Genomic DNA, 19,266 nt, shown 5'->3' with positions numbered 1-19,266 from the left:
GCACTCCCATGTAAGCAGATACAAGGTGGTGCACCTACTATTACTCACTTCTGTACAATTTGATACAGGAACAATATTGGTCCATACTGGCATTTTTGTGCACGTCATAATTGTAAAATTTGCTAATAAAAAAAAAAACAATACTACAGTGTTTACATGTATATAAAATGTTCTATTTCACAGTTGTATGTTACAGAATCATCATCATCATCATCATCTACACTGCATGGGCCGTGCCTAAAGGTAAAAACACCCAATACAACGAAGGCACTGTCAAGACACTGGGCCAGATGCACTAAGCTCCAAAAAGTAATAAAGATCTGATTAAGTGGAGCGCGACAGTCACGTTTTTGAAGCTTTGTGCATTGACCCATTATGTTCGCCATGTCACGCATTAGTACATCAGCAGCTTTATTCTAAAATCAATATAACTTGCAAAACAAATGCTCAGGGGCAAATTTACTAAAGCTTCTTAAAAAAAGACAGTGGTTGCTATGGGCAACAGCACTTTTTAGAAGCTTTAGCAAAAACACCCTGTCCTCATTAACAGAAGAGCGACTGCTGCAAGAGGCAAAAGATCAAGGCTACAGCCATAGAAGGGAACTGGTTTTCCAGCCATATCAGAAGGTTCTGATTTACAAGCCTACTGTAAGCACACGAACAGTCAAATTAATATGCACCACATAAAAAGAGAGTTCCAGGGGTGTGGGAAGGTTTGTCACCAGCTCAAGACTCCAAGCTAATCTGAAAAGGGAGGAAAGACACATTGTGTAGACAATATAATGTACAAGTGATTGTTGAGAGTCTAGTAAAGGTATTAAATGTTCTCTTGATAAACATTTTCTGTCCATATTTCAGCTAAGACAGGGGGGGGGGGTGTTTGTGGTTTGTGTAGCTTTTGGTAGCAGCTGTCCATTAGCTAAAACCAATAAATAAAAAACCCAGTGGCCCGCTGGGTCAGCAGGAACCATATGACAAAGGCAGAAGTCACCATTCCAGGTCCACGGGATATTCTCCGGTGAGGCACGCGGTACAGTGGCCAGAGGAAGAGCTGTGTGAGGTTTTGCCATTTATGCAATTCTGCTGTTCTTTTGAGGATTTAATGCCTTCCCGGACAGCAGAGGTCAGTCCTTCCACGGAGAGGTAGACCACACTGTCTGCACCTGCCATGCATGAAGAAACTAAATTAGTATCAGATTCTTTTTTAAAGACTACTTTTTATGAGAAGAAACCCAATTATAATGTAAAGAGCAAGGCCTACTTACCAATGTGTCCTGCCAGGTCACTGAATTCTGGACGGTTTGCAATCAGTTCTTCTTTTGTGGGAATATTAATTCCCATGTAACAGGGATATTTTATCGGTGGGGAAGCCACACGTATGTGAACCTAATGAAGAACAAAATGAGTAAAATAAATATATAACCCCCCTCCCCCCCAAAAAAAAGATAAAATTCAAACACACAATGGCAATACTTAAAATAAAAAGCCACACAAGAGGTGCCGCAATTCCCAAACTGGTCACTATGTATGTGTGGGCCCATAGTGTGTAAGCACCTCTCTAATAGTATGTATTTGTAATGGCTTTCCAAAGCAGGACTCTGGGAAGCAGTTCACTCCACCACTCATCTGCTGGTATTACCAGCGGTGATGATGCGGGTGCGGGTCTCATTGCCGGCCCATACACACTGGGTGGCTTTTGAGCTGAAAGCAGCTCAAACGAAGGGAGACGCTTTTCATTCAAAAATCGGCCAGTGTGTATGGGCCTGAAAAAGTGTAGTCCTGAAGTTACCACCTAAAAATCACATAAATACATCTCAACAATTGTTGGCTGTGTAGTCGTTAAACTAGTTCCAATAACTTTAGCCTCAGATCAAAACAGAGTTATAAAGGCGACCATACACGAGCAATGTGCTACGTACTAGATCGAATCTAGTGGAAAAATAAAAGCATACAATGTGCTGCAGTAGTGCGATTTTTGTACCTGATGCAATGTAGTACAAAAAAGTACAGCCTGCACATACTTTGCGCGGGAACACGAATCGCATGGGCAAAATGCACCATGTATGGGCACCTTTACCCTGTAATTATACAGCTATAGGATTGCAATAATGTTTCTCATGTAGATGAAGTGAAAGAGAGATAGAGAGATTTAGGGGCAGATTTATTAAGCTTGGAGAAGAGATAAACTGGAGATAAAGCGGAGAAAAGGTAAAAGGAGATAAAGCACCAGCCAATCAGCTGTGTTTGAAAAAGACAGTTGGGAGTTGATTGGCTGGTGCTTTGTCTCCTTTTACCTTTTCTCTGCTTTATCTCCAGTTTATCTCTTCTCCAAGCTTAATAAATCTGCCCCTTAGATAGATAGGTAGGATATATATATATATATATATATATATATATATATACACATACACTAGGTGATTCATCGCGCCCTACGGGCGCTCTTCACACCGTCGTAAGGGGCTGCGCCCCCTTAATTTGTGAACGTTTGTATATGAGAAATATGGTTAGAATTGTATGAAAGATGCCCTGTATTGCAACTTAGGTGTCCGCGAATCGCGGGAGGGGGGGTCGCGGAGGGTGCCGCGAATTGCAGGAGGGGGGGTCACGGGGGGTGCCGCGAATTGCAGGAGGGGGGGATTGTGGGGGGGTGGATGCTGCAAATCGCGGGAGGGGAGGGATTGCAGAGAATCACGGGAGGGGGGTCGCCGCAAATCGCGGGAGGGGGGTTACGGGGACGGGGGTTGCAGGGAATCATGGTAGGGGGGGGTCGCGGGGGGTGTGCCGTGAATCGCGGGAGTGGGGGTTGCGGGGGGGGGGGGGGTTGGGGGGGTGTGACGCGAATCGCCACAAGAAAAAAAACACAGAAATGTCAACACATGTAAATGTTGACATAAGTGTGGCACTTCATTAGTGTCCATGTCGACACATGAGAATGAATATGAAAACATTCAAAAAATGAAAAAAAACTTCAAAAACTCATGTCAACCTTTTTCATTGTTGACCATAGCCATGTCAGTGTTTTCCATGTGCAATTTAATTCTGGAGCTGCCGTGAATCGCGGGGGGGTGCCGAGAATTGCGGGAGGGGGGGGGTCGCGGGGGTGGGTGTCGCGAATCGCGGGAGGGGGGGTTACGGGGCGGGGGTTGCGGCGAATCATGGGAGGAGGGGTCGCGGGGGTGTGCCGTGAATCACGGGAGGGGGGGTCACGGGGTGGGGTGCCGAGAATCGCGGGGGAGGTGCGTGTGTGTGTGCCGTGAATCGCGGGAGTGGGGGTTGTGGGGGGGGGGGGGGGGGGGGGGTGGTGACGCAAATCGCCACAAGAAAAAATCAACACAGAAAGGTCAACACATGTAAATGTTGACATACGTGTGGCACTTCATTGGTGTCCATGTCAACACATGAGAATGAATATGAAAATATTCAAAAAATTAAAAAAAAAAAACTTCAGAAACTCATGTCAACCTTTTTCATTGTCGACCATAGCCATGTCAGTGTTTTCCATGTGCAATTTAATTCTGGAGCTGCCGCGAATCACGGGGGATGCCGCGAATTGCGGGAGGGGGGGGTCGCGGGGTTGGGTGCCGCGAATCGCAGGAGGGCGGGGTTCACAGGGGTTCCGGTGGGGGGTTGCCGCGAATTGCGGGAGGTGGGGGGTCACGGGGGGTGCCGCGAATCGCGGGAGGGGGGGTTGCGGGGGGGTGTGACGTGAATCGCCACAAGAAAAAACACAGAAAGGTCAACACATGTAAATGTTGACATAAGTGTGCCACTTCATTGGTGTCCATGTTGACACATGACAATGAATATGAAAACATTCAAAAAATGAAATAAATCTTCAAAAACTCATGTCAACCTTTTTCATTGTCGACCATAGCCGTGCCAGTGTTTTGCATGTGCCATTTAATCCTGGGGCTGCCGCGAATTGCGGGGGGTGCCGCGATTTGCAGGAGGGGGGGGGGTTGCGGGGGGTGGGTGCCGCGAATCGCGGGAGAGCGGGGTTCATGGGGTTCCGGTGGGGGGTTGCCGCGAATTGCGGGAGGGGGGGGGGGGTCGCGGGGGGGTGCCGCGAATCGCCGGATGGGGGGGTTGCGGGGGGTGTGACGCAAATCGCCACAAGAAAAAAATCAACACAGAAAGGTCAACACATGTAAATGTTGACATAAGTGTGGCACTTCATTGGTGTCCATGTCGACACATGAGAATGAATATGAAAACATTAAAAAAATGAAATAAATCTTCAAAAACTCATGTCAACCTTTTTCATTGTCGACCATAGCCATGTCAGTGTTTTCCATGTGCAATTTAATTCTGGAGCTGCCGCGAATCACGGGGGGGGGGGGGGGGTGTGCCGCGAATTGTGGGAGGGGGGGGTTGCGGGGGTGGGTGCCGCGAATCGTGGGAGGGCGGGGTTCACAGGGGTTCCGGTGGGGGGTTGCCGCGAATTGCGGGAGGTGGGGGGTCACGGGGGGTTCAGCAAATCGCGGGAGGGGGGGTTGCGGGGGGTGTGACGCTAATCGCCACAAGAAAAAATCAACACAGAAAGGTCAACACATGTAAATGTTGACATAAGTGTGCCACTTCATTGGTGTCCATGTCGACACATGACAATGAATATGAAAAAATTAAAAATAAATCTTCAAAAACTCATGTCAACCTTTTTCATTGTCGACCATAGCCATGTCAGTGTTTTGCATGTGCCATTTAATCCTGGGGCTGCTGCGAATTGCGGGGGGGGGGGGGGGGTGTGCCGCGAATCGCGGGAGGGGGGTCGCAGGGGGGGTGCCGCCAATCGTGCAAGGGGGGGTCGCGGGGGGGTTCTTTTTGCCGCGAATCGCGGGAGGGAGGTCGCGGGGGGTGTTTTTTCCGCGAATCGGGGGGGGCACGGGGGAGGGTTTGCCGCGATTCGCGGGAGGGGGGGGGTCGCGGGGTGGTGGTTATGCCGCGAATTGCGGGAGGGGTCGTGGGGGGTTCTTTTTGCAGCGAATCGTGGTAGGGGGGGTCGCGGGGGAGCGGGTGTTTTTGCCGCGAATCGCGGGAGGGGGGGCGCGCGAGGGGGAGGTTTTGCCGCAAATCGCGGGAGGGGGGCGCTCCCCTGGTGGCTGTGGAGTAGCAGTGCTGGGCAACATGGGAAGGCAGTGGGTGTCTGGCACTGTCTGTGGGCTCACTGGGCTGGTTCTCTGTCACATACCTCCCAACATGACCCTCTCCAGGAGGGACACAATGCTCTGTTTCTAGACTTCCCCTTAATGTATGATTGCCATCACCTGTTTTAAACAGGTTAATTTCTCAGAAAGGTGTTCAGCACAGATGAAGGCAATCACACATTAAGAGGAAAGTCCAGGAACAGAGCGTTATAGACACAGACACCCACTTTGAGTGACAGATGTAGCCAAATATATAGGAGATATATATATATATATATATATCAGGTCTGACACTTCTACAAAGGCAGATTATACAAACAGACAGAGTATTCGGCCTTCCTTTAGAGATCCAGCAAGCTCTCACCTCTTTTGCTCCAGAATCCCTCAGCAGTTTTATGATGGGAGAGATGGTGTTTCCTCTCACAATGGAATCGTCTATTAGCACTACTCTTTTCCCCACAAAGTTATCGGAGAGGACTCCAAATTTTTTCGCTACACCGAGCTGCCGTAACCTCATATTTGGCTGAATAAAGGTACGTCCTACGTAGCGATTTTTGCAGAGTACTTCTACATATTTAATGCCACACTATGAATGGGAAAGCAAATCATTTGGTCAATTTCATAATTAAAAATGGATAAAGATAGATATAAAAGAACCTAAAAATTACCTTCTCTGCATAGCCAAGGGCTGCAGGCGTGGCAGATTCTGGCACAGTGCTAACCAGATCAGCCTCTACCGGGGCTTCAATAGCCAGCTGCTGACCACACCTTCGCCGGACTGAATACACCATTTGTCCTGCACAGAAAGCAGATTTAAGGTTTACCACTTTATAATCTCGCTAAGGAGAATAAACTAATAACCACTATGAATGGTTTCTTTTTATACTAGCAGAATCAATTAATGACCCGCCTGTCCAATTGTGTCACAGCGGATGTCATACATGATGTTTGTGAAGTCTACAACATGCAAAGTGATGATTGCAATGCAGCCTGGGAGCCTCACCATAAAGAACCAAAATCAAGCCAGGAGGATACCTTAAGGATTCTCATGTTTAGAGGGGTTTTTTTATATTTTAGTCAAAACCTGGAATTAAAATCGGAGAGTGTGCTCAGGAAACTATTGCTATGTTAACTCAATCATTCTTTTTAAGAGGGCATTCCTTTAGGAATCATTGACCATTATGGATATTAAACTAACAAATTATAAACTTTGCACAAGTGCTCCAGTATTGCAGATAACAGCCAATTCATCAGAACACACACACACACACACACACACACATTATAAGGAGGACATCTCTTTACAGATGACCATTGGACATACTATAAATGCGACCCTGCATTTGTGGTCTTATAGAACAAAAAGAGGAATCCTACCTTCAAACAGGGAGTCCGGACGTGCAAAATACACATATTCAAAAATACAGAACGCAGATGAGTCCCTCTCTCTAGGCCTGGGTACAATGTCTAATGTCTGCACTCCATCCCGAGAAATCTTCACTATTTCTCCCGGCAGCACTTCCCGGTAATACCTATAGAAGAGCAACATAGATAAATGGAAGGTCATTGCATTTTGGGAACAGAAACCAGTGTGCAACTAAAACTGAATGGGGGATAACAGCAGCTAAGACCAACTGGATATTAGCTTCTATAAAAAAAAAAAAAAAAAAAAAAAAAAAAAGAGGCATAGAGGATTATATTGCCACTATACAAAGCAGCCAGTTCCAGTGGAGATTACAATCTATAGTCAATATATTTAAAAAAAGGTTACAATCTATAGTCAATATATTTAAAAAAGGGTTAGACAAATTTTTAGCAGGGCAAAAATAAAATTAAGGAATACAACCATTAATTTTAACATATAATAATGGACCAGTGAGTAATATAACATTGACCATAAAATTCCTAGCTCAATAGATAAGATACTTCAATATAGGTTGAACTCTGTTGACCGATATCTTTTTTTCAACCTCACTAACTATGTTACTAGATGTGAACAGTTACATTCATACAAAGTGGCACACATTCAAAAGACAGTTGTATAATATCACAAGGTTAGGTCTGTACAGCAAACTTGCATAAGTGGGGAGAACAAGCAAGTTATATCACTGTACGGATCAGATTAGTCTACAGTAGCAGCAGAGACCTTGAAGCACTCTAATGCCTTTATCTACATGTCTACAGCGAGCAGGCCACATTTACATTCAGGAAGGGGGGGGGGGGGGGGGGGTAGGATCATCAATACTTACTCAGCTCCAATGGACAAATAACTACAAGACTCAGAGGAGACCACCCAGCCCTCAGTCTCCGAACGTTTCTTTACTAGAAAAAATAAAAAAAAAATATTAGAACGTGGAAGCAATGCGAGAGACGGTGAAAATCCACGCACAGTAAATACTGAAGCGGCAACATATAGCAGTGAAAGACTCCTTTAGTATGAACCCATGTGTTAATCGTGACATTGCCACAGTGGGCCACTGACATGTTTGTGTGGCCTAACATGAATTGGGGCACTACAGTATGTGCAATACATTTATGGTGCAGGGAGAATTTGCAGTCTACAGCATGATCACCAAATCTTATTGGTAGGAGCCCTCCCAGGGTAATGCAGGACAAATGTGAATGAAAAAACATACAAATTATAAGCAAGAATTGAAAAGTTATATAAGAGATTATGGGAACAGATGTAGAGCCATTTGAGGACAGATCTTGTGCAGTAGATATCTTGCACAACTCTTAAACTTGTGGCCATTTTGTGTGACAGGCAATAGGCCAACATGAAAAAGGTTGACATTGTCCAGGTCGACATCAAAGGGTCAATACAAGCAAAATTACGACATGTCAACAGTCCACACAGGAAAAGGTGGGATGCAGAACACTAATAAAGTGTCCATGTTAACAGACACACAAAAAGAACGTGTCACTATTTTCCTGTGTCATCCATGTCAATGTCAACCTAGACCAATGATTTTCAACCTTTAACTCGCAGCACCGCAAACAAGATTGTAAAATTGTAAGATTGTAAAATTGCCAAGGCATGCCATCAGCCTTCTACAGAGAAAAAATTGCCAAGGCATGCCATCAGCCTTCTACAGAGAAAAAAAAAACATAATGCCCACACAGGAAAAACAATCACACTGGTCCCCACAGGTAACAAAAATAAAATACATTGGCCCTCACATGAAAACAGGAGAACAGTGAATAACCGTTAAACTGGTGGTAGCTGTAACCTAGTCAGGACAGCTCTAGCGGCAAACTTGAGAACAGCTCAAGGCGCACAGAAAATGTCGACATAATCCACACCCAAGGGACAATAAGGAGTGTGCCGAGGAGATCTACATGGACTATAACGAATGTGCTTAGCAGACTAAGCACCTTTTCATGGCCACAATCCCAATATTACACAAACAAGCCTGAAAACACTGGGCTTGTTATTGGTACATGGTGGTTTCATTTACAGACATGACTTCACAAGAAGCATCTGTTGTTGACATGAGATTAGATTATACTGTGGGAATGGAGACTGGAGGTCACTAAAGTTGTTTAGAAAACAGTTTGCTCATACGAGAGCTTTACACCATTAACTTTCCAATAAATATTCTTACTTTGTAAAAGCAATCAAAAAAGTACAGTAGGAATATACAGTGCAGCAGCACGCTCCTCTCCCCCTTCCCAGGTCCTGCCAACAAGCCTTAGCACACAGTACATCTGTATAACGCCATCATTTACCACATTCCCATCTTGGTTCCGGATGATAAGTTGACAGTGTCTAGGTCAACATGAGTCAACCAATGGCATGTCCACCTTTTGTCAATATCAACCTATTGACATCAATCCATACCCATCTTTAAAAAGTACCTTTTTCTTCACAATTCACAGGGATAAGTCGCCCAATGCAGAGAGGCCGATTCCCATAGGGATCGCGTACAGCATAGATGACATCATTGTGCATGATGACCAGGGAATAGGACGTCGGTGTCTCATTCATCAAATTCTTAATTCTGTAACAGTAGCATTGTATAAGGGTTCTAAAATGACAGCACTTACAAACAATACAGATGTAGGATAGTAAAAGTAACCTCTCAAAAGGAATACATCATTGAATGCTTTAAAGCAGGCATGTCCAACGTTGGCCCCCCAGATGTTTTAAAACTACACATCCCAGCATGCGTTGCCACAGTTTTGCTATTAGAGAATGCTAAAACTATTGCAAAGCATGCTGGGATGTGTAGTTTCAAAACATCTGGGGGGCCAACGTTGGACAGGCCTGCTTTAAAGTAATAGCACATATTATAATGTATTATATGCTGTACATTGTTTATTGAACATTGTTAATTCCCAACTTCTGCATGAGTACACGTTAATGAACCGGGCAAATGGCCTTGTATACGGTTTGCAAGTGACCGAAGAGGAGCCGTGGGGGGGGGGGGGGGATGGCATTTGGTAAGAGATGATCCATGAGAGGAGACATATTGTGCACGTGTGGCCATCAGCCTGCACATGTGCAAGCCATGTGGGGGCAGAACAGTATCTTTCTGATGCCTCTAAGTTTTTACAGTAAGAAGTCTATAGGAAACAAATGCTGGAATGTTTTTGACTGCACATTTTGGTGTTCACAGATCATGTAGTAAGGCTTTTAAATTATATAATAAATCCATTTAATAAACATAATGGGAAAAAAAATATATATATTCAACGTCTTACCTCGCTATCCAATCGGGAGTGTGATCTTGCTCAAGAGGAGGAGTGAAAGCCAGGAGCTGAGTGATTAGCTCACTATCTGAACTCGTGGACAGACCAATACCATGACGCATCAGCTGTATAAACACATAGAGCATTACATACAAACTGCCAGATTTCCCTACTCTACTATTTAGAGAGAGATAGATTATTTTTGTAATATAAAAAACAAAATAGGGGAGCATTACAGCGCCGTACACATGAAGCAATATGATCGCTGAGCAACATTAATAAATGCAGAATGCATTGCGCACCATGCATCCTGCTCAGACATGAAGGCTTAGGAAACAGACTACTGCCCTGCACAGTCACCATGAAGCAGGTTTATTTTTTCAGGTTTTACAGAGTTTATATACAGAGATTGACTAGATGCCTTGGGTGTATTTACAGTGAAGAGCTCAAACGATTCAGAGTCTGTATGCCAGGTCAGCTGGCAAGATAGGAGGAGACATTCACAAGAGAGGCTGGGACATTGCAGACATAACTGGCCATGAAATGCTAACAGGCAGACAGCAAGTCATGCTAAACCAATCAAGTCTTATGCAAGTCACATTTCTGCATGAGGACAGGATAACTGCAAACCAAGCTTCCAATTGGGCAAGCTGAAGAATGCACTGCAGAACTCTATGCCGAAAAGGAAGCAAGCACATTAGTAATGAGACCAGATTATGTTAATAGGACAAAAAAAAAGTTACTGTTTATGTCCCTGCTCATTTTTATATAATATTTTGTCAGCAGTACTTGATGGCTGTATGGTTAGAGGGCCCCCATACACTGGCCAGATTTCTCCTAAGGACAAGTTAGTCCAGTTTGCCCAGAGGCTCCACCACCTGTGCATGCACACCTTTTGGGAGCAGCATAACCGGTGTGGAAAAATTAAGCAATTTTGCCCATAGCTCCCCGGGAGGCTCACATGCGATCTGGCACTTTTTACATGCAATAATAGTAGTTCTCCCGGGGAGCTGCTGTGGTGGCGAGGGGAGGGCAGCGGGGTCTGTCCGAGCTTGTAGCGGCTGAATATTTTGAAATGACTGAGAGTCTCAGCCAATCAACGACCAGCCAGTCATTTGAAAATATTCAGCCACCGCATCCCGCTACAAGCTCAAGCCGCTTGGACGGACCTAGCTGCCCGCCCCCCGCTGGCCGGACCCCGGTACATCGAATACAGCGAGCGGCCGGCGAAGATTGAATGTTTTCGGCGATCCTCGCAGCACAAACCCCGTCGCCAGCGGCATTGAATACCGCCCAAAGTGCGGCTGCTGCTGTAATGATTTGCACCAGTGATATCACCGGGGATAATAGGATTGATACTAAAGTCTGAGTATAATGAAATCTTGTTTAGGGTCCCCTCTTATTGAAAAAGGATACTAACATTGCTCCCATTAGTAATGCGCTCCATCACCTGTACATGAACACCTGTCGGGAGCAGCATAACCGGTGTGGAAAAATTAGCAATATCGCTCATTTTATTACAGCGTTTGTATGCATCTTAAGATGGAAAACACTGGAAATGATCGGCTTAGGCAAACAGTCTGATAGGGATTGCTATAGACTAAAGGAAATAAAATGCCAGATCATAAAAACCACAGCATTATGTTGTCACCTTTCGTTTGAGCCGAGCAGCATTGATGAGCTCTCCATTATGTGCCACAGCAATCTTTCCATGCAGAGTCTCCACCACAAACGGCTGGCAGTTTTCTAGGGCCGAATTCCCTGATGTAGAATACCTAGTGTGGCCAATTCCCAGGTTGCTCCAGTTCAGCTTCTTCAGACTCTCCTCCGTAAACACATGATTTACCAGACCCATCCCCTACACGGGAAAAAAATAAAATAAAATCTGACACAGAAGTGTGTTTCCTTAATAGTGGTGTTGCCTATGTTTTAGTGCAGGCCTGGCCAACCTTTGACTCTCCAGCTGTTGGGAAACTACAGGTCCCTACATACCTTGTTGCAGTTTTGCCATTAGGTAATAAGACTCTGGCAGGGCATGCTGGGATGTGTAGTTTCCCACCAGCAAGCAAAACCCAGGTGGACCAGGCCTAGTTTGGACATAAGGTTTAGGGGGGGGGGGGAGAGGAGAATAAGTGACTTTTTTGCAATAGACTCCAAGCTTCAGAATGCAGAAGCACAAACATTAATTGTCCGCCATTTCATCAGTTAAACTAGTGGCTATGGCGCTATAAATGAAGCAACCATAGAGATTATTGAAATTATATGGATTATTCCAATGAACATTTACAAAATGGCTGCCCTCACTACAGATAAGCATTAGGTACACTTTAGCCCCATCTTCAGTTATGTTTTACAGAAAAATATGTTCAACTATGTGTTGCATAAAGTGTAGCACTTTGAAACATTTTGTGCAATCTCAGTGCATTTTCCTACAGAATTACCCAGTTATGCTTTTCACTTACCTATATTTATAGGTTCCAAATGAAGATATTTCCAGTAAAGATTTTTTTTTTCTATGTTCAACATGATATACAGTAAGAGTTAAGGATTATTGAATTCAACAGAACAGGCTTCTTCGTGGGCATAAAGTTGCATATTTACCTTGTGCATTTTGTATGTTGGAACATCACCGCCATCGCTAGTCACAATGCCAGCACTTTCCTGTCCCCTGTACAGAAATAAACAAATTGTATCACCGTACATATAGTTATAATCAGCTTATCCGGACGCACAAACAGCTTGTGGCACATAATATAACAGTGGCCCAAATATTGTGAAATCAAATTCTCCAAAAATCAATATCCATTTAGCAAACATGATGGAGGTACTGCTAGTCATTGGAAAACAATAAAATACATTGTTAGCCAGGCTCCCTTCCAAGAGAAGTTGTAGAGACTTTTAGGTTGTTTTTGCCACAGGCGAGACTACAAACTTTATTAAATTGCATAATGACCATCTTTCATTTATAAAGCCTTAATTACATTAATGTAAACAAATGATACACAATGACATGAAACAGATTACCATGTTCGGTGTGGGGAACACTATATAGAGTCTAATAACTATCTACAGGTGAAAAAGAGTGAGTGGCTAGTTTGGAAGCAGTCCCATCAGAGGTGTTTATCCTTATAGAACTGCCAGACCAGGCGGCTATTACCAGAGACACATCTCTCTGGACATAGGTAGCGACAGCTGCCCTATCCGTCACCTTCCCCATTGCCCATGCTTCTGGCTTACAGGGTGCATGGAACAGAAGCCAGTAACGCAGCAGTAGTGCTCCTGCAGCATCCTCCTGCTTTCCCTACTACAGCAGAGACTGCTTGGAAATCCGGGTCTTGCTAGCCACCACCTGTGCATTATTTATTATGCATGACATCGCAATGCCAGCCCAGTTGTGATGTCTGGCAAGACATACTGAGAATATATAGCTTACCTAATCAAGCGCTCGGTCAAGTGTGTACCCAGCAGCCTCTGATCTTCACTACTTCTATGAAAAAAAATCTGTGAAATGTAAATGCCTACAAGGTGTAGGCTGTGCAGGACTTTAAATAACAGGCAATCAGGTTGGTTTTTGTTTCAATGATTGCCGCTTTAAAAAAAAAAAAAAGTCCTGACAGCCTGCAACTCACATGCTATTACAATTCACCCTTGGCCTGCAGCCGTGTGCCCTCGTATATCCAGAGGACTACTTTGTGACATCCAAATTCCTACTGTTGGGCCAGATGCACTAAGCTTCAAAAGTGATAAAATGGAGAGTGAAAAATGTCAGGCAGGAGCTGATTGGCTGGCTGTTTACCAAACACTGTCTGTGGCATGGCAGGCAGGAGCTGATTGGCTGGTTGCTTATTACTCCATTTTATCACTTTTGAAGCTTAGTGCATCTGCCCGTTCTCTGCAGCACTATACTGTCCTGTGTGTGCCATGTACCAGCAACACACCACTGGTAGCCAGAATAGCAGCAGCAGGACACCCAGGTCTCACTCAACCATTAATATTGGCCCTATAAACTTATCAGGTAAAAATTATAGCAATCAAAATGGACAGAAGACCGTCCTAAAACTAGCCTCATACCAAATAACAGACATTTTTCAGAGCAGGTTTGGTCAGGTTTTTCTTCTTCTTAAATTACTGAAGAATGGAAAACCAAGACAATATACTCTTCCCCAAACCAGTGGGATAGCCAAAAAGCCTCTCTCCCTGCTTATTCTAGGGACATACAGGATTAGTAATTGCTATGTGACAATGACTCGCCAAGACACTTGCTACACTGTTGTCATTCTGCTGAGGACGCCCATCTGTACACCACTATCTTCTCTTCTTAAAGAAAAAAAGCTCAGCAATTATTTACAGGCAGACACCCATGAGAAACACCACAATGACCAGGCAATACAGAGAGCATCCCAGTGTGGGAGGAGGAGCTGCACTGTATTTATAGATTTAGCACACTCAGACACTGTGTTCACACAGTGCCATTTGGGGTACTTATTTTCCTATAGTCAAAATCGTAAGGACAGTTAGCCAAAAATCGCACTGTGTAAGGGGGCTTGCAATGCCGATGCGATACCGGTGCACATCGTCTGTACCACAAGTAGAAATATACTGTGCAGCACTACTAGATTGTATGGAGGGCCATGCTTCTCAATGCAGCATGGCCCCCCGCTCCCCCCAACCGATATCACACATTGAGACATATACCTGGGAACAAATATGAATGCCTGACAGGATGCTTGTGTACATAAGATGGCTAATCGTGTGTACACACGGTAAGATATGCCTTCCAATGTTGACGATATAGTCAACATCGTGTCGGCATGCAGATCGTAAGGGTTTTAACCCTTGCGATCCCGATGCACGTTCACATATCGCAAGACAGATAGTCTTGGCTGCATTGACTTTATAGTGCAGATCTGCACTATATAGTCAAAATTGTGGCACTGCATGCATGCCGTGTTATGCGAGTCCCGATACGATCTGATTGTTTCGTGACTCGCATAGCATGGCATATCTACCGTGTGTACACACCATAAGACTTCATGTTTGTGCAAAACAGCATGCACAATATAAATACCCAAAAAAATGCATTGACTTTTTTAAACATATAGGGCCAGATGTATCAAGCTTCAAAAGTGATAAAATAGAGAGTGATAAACAACCAGCTCATAACTGATATGGTACAGGCTGGATTTTTTTTAATGGCAGGTAGGAGCGAATTGGCTGTATCACTCTCCACCTTATCAATTTTTGAAGCTTGATGCATCTGGCCCTTACTTTAAGTTGTGTTTTTGCTCATTTGTATGTCAAGTTATTTAAAAAGGAACAAATTTACACAAATGGAACCTTCAGTCTCCTGGGCCACATACCGGGGGGCTCAGCAACCCACAAGGATTTAAAAGTAGACCTGACCCTTTGAGACCTGCTCTATTTTGGACAGGCCATATGGTCTGCAGTCAGCACCATTTTGTTTACCACAGGGGAAAAAAAAAAAATGTCAAGTTTGGCAGCTGGCATCCTGCAGGCCCAGAGAACTTGCACGCCATTACATATATACCCCATGGTCAGGGAATGGGGTGGGAAAATATTGTATATGATGCCAGGATACCAAATGCAGCATGACATCATACAGTACATTGCCGGGGTCCTGTCACCTTTCAGATCGGCAGAGTACAATGGTTAGCTTTAATACCAGACATAACTGAATTTGTAGGTTCTATACCTAACATGGCCTTAACTGTGTGGAGGTTGTTTATTCTCCCCATGCTTGCATGGATATCAGTCAACAATCCAAAACTATACAGCTGCTGTAGGAAAACTGTCTCAGAGATGGACCAAGTGGTTCTTATCTGCAGTAAAAGTCTACAGGGGAGGAGAGTGATAACATGCCAATCAGCTCCTGTCAGTTACAAATTTCTACTTTAGTGAATCCTGTCCTGTGTTTGGAAAGAGTCAGTGGCTGATTGGTTGGTAGTTATTTCTCTCCACAAGATCTGCCCCTATAGTTCAATGTTTTCAGTTTAACATTTTAAGGGGGGAGAGAGAAAGAGAGGAGAGAGAGATAACAATACCTGCTGCAAGTATGGCATACATAATGCCATGGCAATACAAATATTGTGGTCCTGCAGTACACCCCCACAGGAGCTTGAGGATACAGCCAAGCATATTGCAGTGGGCAGCACAATCAGATTTTTTTATAGGAATGTGTAAAGCCCCACGCACACACTAGACGACCCTGGGCCACTGTTGGACGATATTGAGGGTACACACTGGAAATGCAGGTCATTTGGCTATATATACCATGTTCACCAGGCATTAACTATACACAGGAAAATGCATCATTAACGATACTGAGTGTACATACTAGAAGATATCACTCAGAAAGCTCTTTCTGAGCAATATATTTTACTATATCCTTTAGTGCAGGGGGTTCTCAAAATCAATCCTCAGGAATCCACAATCAATCAAATTTTTCAGGTTCAACCGGCAGGTGCACAGATGCATTCATTACTCATTGACACTTTTAAAAACTAAAATCCACAAGTGGAGCTAATTATTTCAGTTGTGAGGAGACCCGCAAAACATGCACTGTGTGGGGTCCTAAGGACAGAGTTTGAGAACCTGTGCTCTAGTGTATGGGTCTTTACAAGAAGACTGAGCAGCATAACTAAGAATTGGGCATCCAGAACACGAATGCAGCCAATCACTAACTGGGTCACTGAATGCAACCTCCTAGTATCTGTATACTGTCATTTTCTGCAAGAAGAAGCAAAACTTAAAACCCTGGGAACAGACAGCACACGTTATTAATAGCAGCGAGTCAGTAATAGCCTGACCCTGACCGGGGAAGGTTGCAGTGTAGAGGTGGGCAGGCGGTGAATGCATGGGTGTATCTGCAGACTGGCCACACATGGCTGCGAAGATCAGCCACCTGCACTAGAACTACGTAGAGGTTCTGCAGCGGCCGAGTCCTACAAACCCAAAACACCAGACATGTTATGTGCAGCACATGTACGGTGGCAGAGTAATTACCTGTGCTGCAAGCCCACCAGCCCCAGGGTGATCACATGAGGCACATCCAGCTGCGTGGGCCAGGTCCCCGATGCCACGCATCCGAACACCCCGCATTCCTCCCGGATACCCAGCTCCTCCAGCTCCATGCTGCAGACACGTGGGGCACCAGCGGCTCAACAACAGCACTTCCTGAGCGAGGGGAGGACCAGCAGGCCCGGAGTATATAGCTATCCGGGCGGCAGCAAGCTCCACCCTGGAGCTGGGAAAGAGAGCAGAGGGAGCGGGTGACACAGGCGGGCCGGGTATGGTGGTGGGGAGGTCGGATGCTGCCGCTGCGAGGATAAAGTTATATGAGGGAGGGGACGGGAGGAGGAGCCGAGCTGCGGCTGCAGGCATGGCAAAGGAGGAGGTGTGCTAGCGGTCACAGAGCACGAACAGCGTGCAGCCAGCGACGGCAATTGAATGGAGCGAGCAATTGGCCATCGACGGTGGGATATGCAATAGATAACCATCGATTGTTTTACCTATCGATGATCATCCATTTTCTTTGAATGATTATCCTGTGGACCAATCAGAATCGGTGGGCGGGGCTTCATGGGTCCGTCTCCCAGTCCCTTGGGGGAGAAAAAAAAAATTTCGGTTATACATACATCGATGGAGGGAAACCACCATCGATGGCAAAACTCTCCTACATTGGCCATAATCCATCAATGATTTCGATGGCCATCCCAAAAGCAGGCGTGCTGCTAGGGCTGTAGTCTCTCACACTCTTCTCAGTGACGTGAGTACAGAACACAGCAAACGATCAGCTTGCAGCCTTGCAGACATAGGGATCAAGCCTACAGTAGCAATGACATGTAGGTACTTGTTTCCTAGAACGGCGCCCACTAAGCAATTTGCTTAGTGGGCTATTCTGCGTAGGAAATTGGGTACTTGTGGACAATCACGGCTCCCACGATGCGATTGCATGCGTTTTTAAACAGAAAAGCATCCAAATGCATTGAAATTAGTATCAAACATGTTCAATGGCCCCCAAATGTCATTTTTGAGGCTGTACCACCCCCACTATCAACGCGAACCCGAAGCGTGGTGAGCGGCGGCGGTACGCGTCCTACGACCTTTTCATACCCCCACTATTTGAGTTGAGAATAGAAAGTGTGGCGAGCGCAGCGAGCCACCGAGCCCGAAGCGTGGCGAGCGCACACGGATACCTTCACAGGTATACGCGTCCCCTCGCAGGCTTCACAGGTGTCCGCGTCCGCTCGCCACACTTTCTATTCTCAACTCCACGCCGACGTGGATAGTGGGGGTATGAAAAGGTCGTGGAACGCGTACCGCCGCCCCTCGCGGGCTCGCTGCGCTCGCCACGCTTCGGGTTCGCGTTGATAGTGGGGGTGGTACAGCCTTAAAAATGACATTTGGGGGCCATTGAACATGTTTGATACTAATTTCAATGCATTTGGATGCATGCGATTTTGTAAAAATGGTTAAAAACTGCAAAAATCGCATCTAATCGTATGCCATCGCATGCCACTATATATGGCATGCGATGGGAGCCGTGATACTCCACAAGTACCGGAAATTGCATCGCATGGGCCATTTTAGGGCCATGCGACGTGCGATTTTCCTATGTAATTTATTCACTGCTCTTTCTGCCCCATCGCATTGCATCTGCCGCAAAATCGCATGTAATCGCATGCGATTTTATAGGGTGTGCGATGCCATGACAGGTATACAATAATATGATTGTATGTCACCAAAATAGGTTTAACGCACCCCCCCCCCCCCCCACACACACTATCCACGCCACCCCGAAGCGTGGAGAGCGGCGGAACGCACCCTCCGACCTTTTCATTACCCCACTATCCACGTCGGCGTGGAGTTGATTTTATATAGTATTGCAAGCCACCGAGCCCGAAGCGTGGCGAGCCCCGCGAGGGGACACGGAATACATGTGAAGTAATCCGCGTCCGATTGCGGGGCTCGCTGCGCTCGCCACGCTTCGGGCTCGGTGGCTCGCTGCACTTGCCACACTATATAAGACCAACTCCATTCCGACATGGATAGTCGGGGAATGCAAAGGTCGGAGGATGCGTTCCACCGCCCCTCGCGGGGCACACTGTGCTCGCCACGCTTTGGGCTGGCGTGGATAGTGGGGGGGTACGTTACACCTATTTTTGGGACATACAATCATATTATTGTATACCTAATGTCATGGCATCGCACACCCTATAAAATCGCATGCGATCGCATTTAATTTTGTGGGACATGCGATACGATATAGTGGGGTACAATGAGCATAGAAAAAATTACATTAAAAAATCGCATTGCATCGCATGCCGTTATAATGGCCCATGCGATGCGATGCGATTTCTTTACGGTGCCGTACGTAGGAAATTTGGGCGCCGTGCTAGGAAACAAGTAC

The 19,266-nt window shown here is 45.5% G+C and overlaps 1 protein-coding gene across 1 annotated transcript; it reads right to left on the bottom strand.

Annotated features, from left to right (window-relative positions):
* Positions 1–879: 879 nt before the first annotated feature.
* Positions 880–17,281, bottom strand: PPAT (phosphoribosyl pyrophosphate amidotransferase). Its single transcript, XM_083170188.1, has 11 exons — positions 16,860–17,281; positions 12,438–12,504; positions 11,488–11,694; positions 9,849–9,961; positions 9,003–9,145; positions 7,394–7,466; positions 6,522–6,676; positions 5,813–5,940; positions 5,509–5,730; positions 1,266–1,386; positions 880–1,163 (listed from the first exon to the last, which is right to left on the bottom strand). Exons 1-11 carry the CDS (start codon positions 16,985–16,987, stop codon positions 988–990), a joined length of 1,533 nt encoding a protein of 510 aa, XP_083026314.1. The 5' UTR covers positions 16,988–17,281; the 3' UTR covers positions 880–987.
* Positions 17,282–19,266: the final 1,985 nt, after the last annotated feature.

Source organism: Crinia signifera, chromosome 1 (genome assembly GCF_055691185.1).
Source record: "Crinia signifera chromosome 1, ASM5569118v1, whole genome shotgun sequence".
Classification (NCBI taxonomy): domain Eukaryota; kingdom Metazoa; phylum Chordata; class Amphibia; order Anura; family Myobatrachidae; genus Crinia; species Crinia signifera.
The sequence above is the reverse complement of the archived record's forward strand: the minus strand, read 5'-3'. Positions and strand labels throughout refer to the sequence as shown.

Excerpts from the sequence above, each read along its gene's own strand:
- PPAT (XM_083170188.1), bottom strand. The coding sequence starts at position 16,987 with ATGGAGCTGGAGGAGCTGGGTATCCGGGAGGAATGCGGGGTGTTCGGA. Across the intron at positions 12,505-16,859 it reads CTGGTGGGCTTGCAGCACAG|GGGACAGGAAAGTGCTGGCA; the intron begins GTAATTACTCTG and ends ATTTCTGTACAG. Across the intron at positions 11,695-12,437 it reads CAACATACAAAATGCACAAG|GGGATGGGTCTGGTAAATCA; the intron begins GTAAATATGCAA and ends TTTCCCGTGTAG.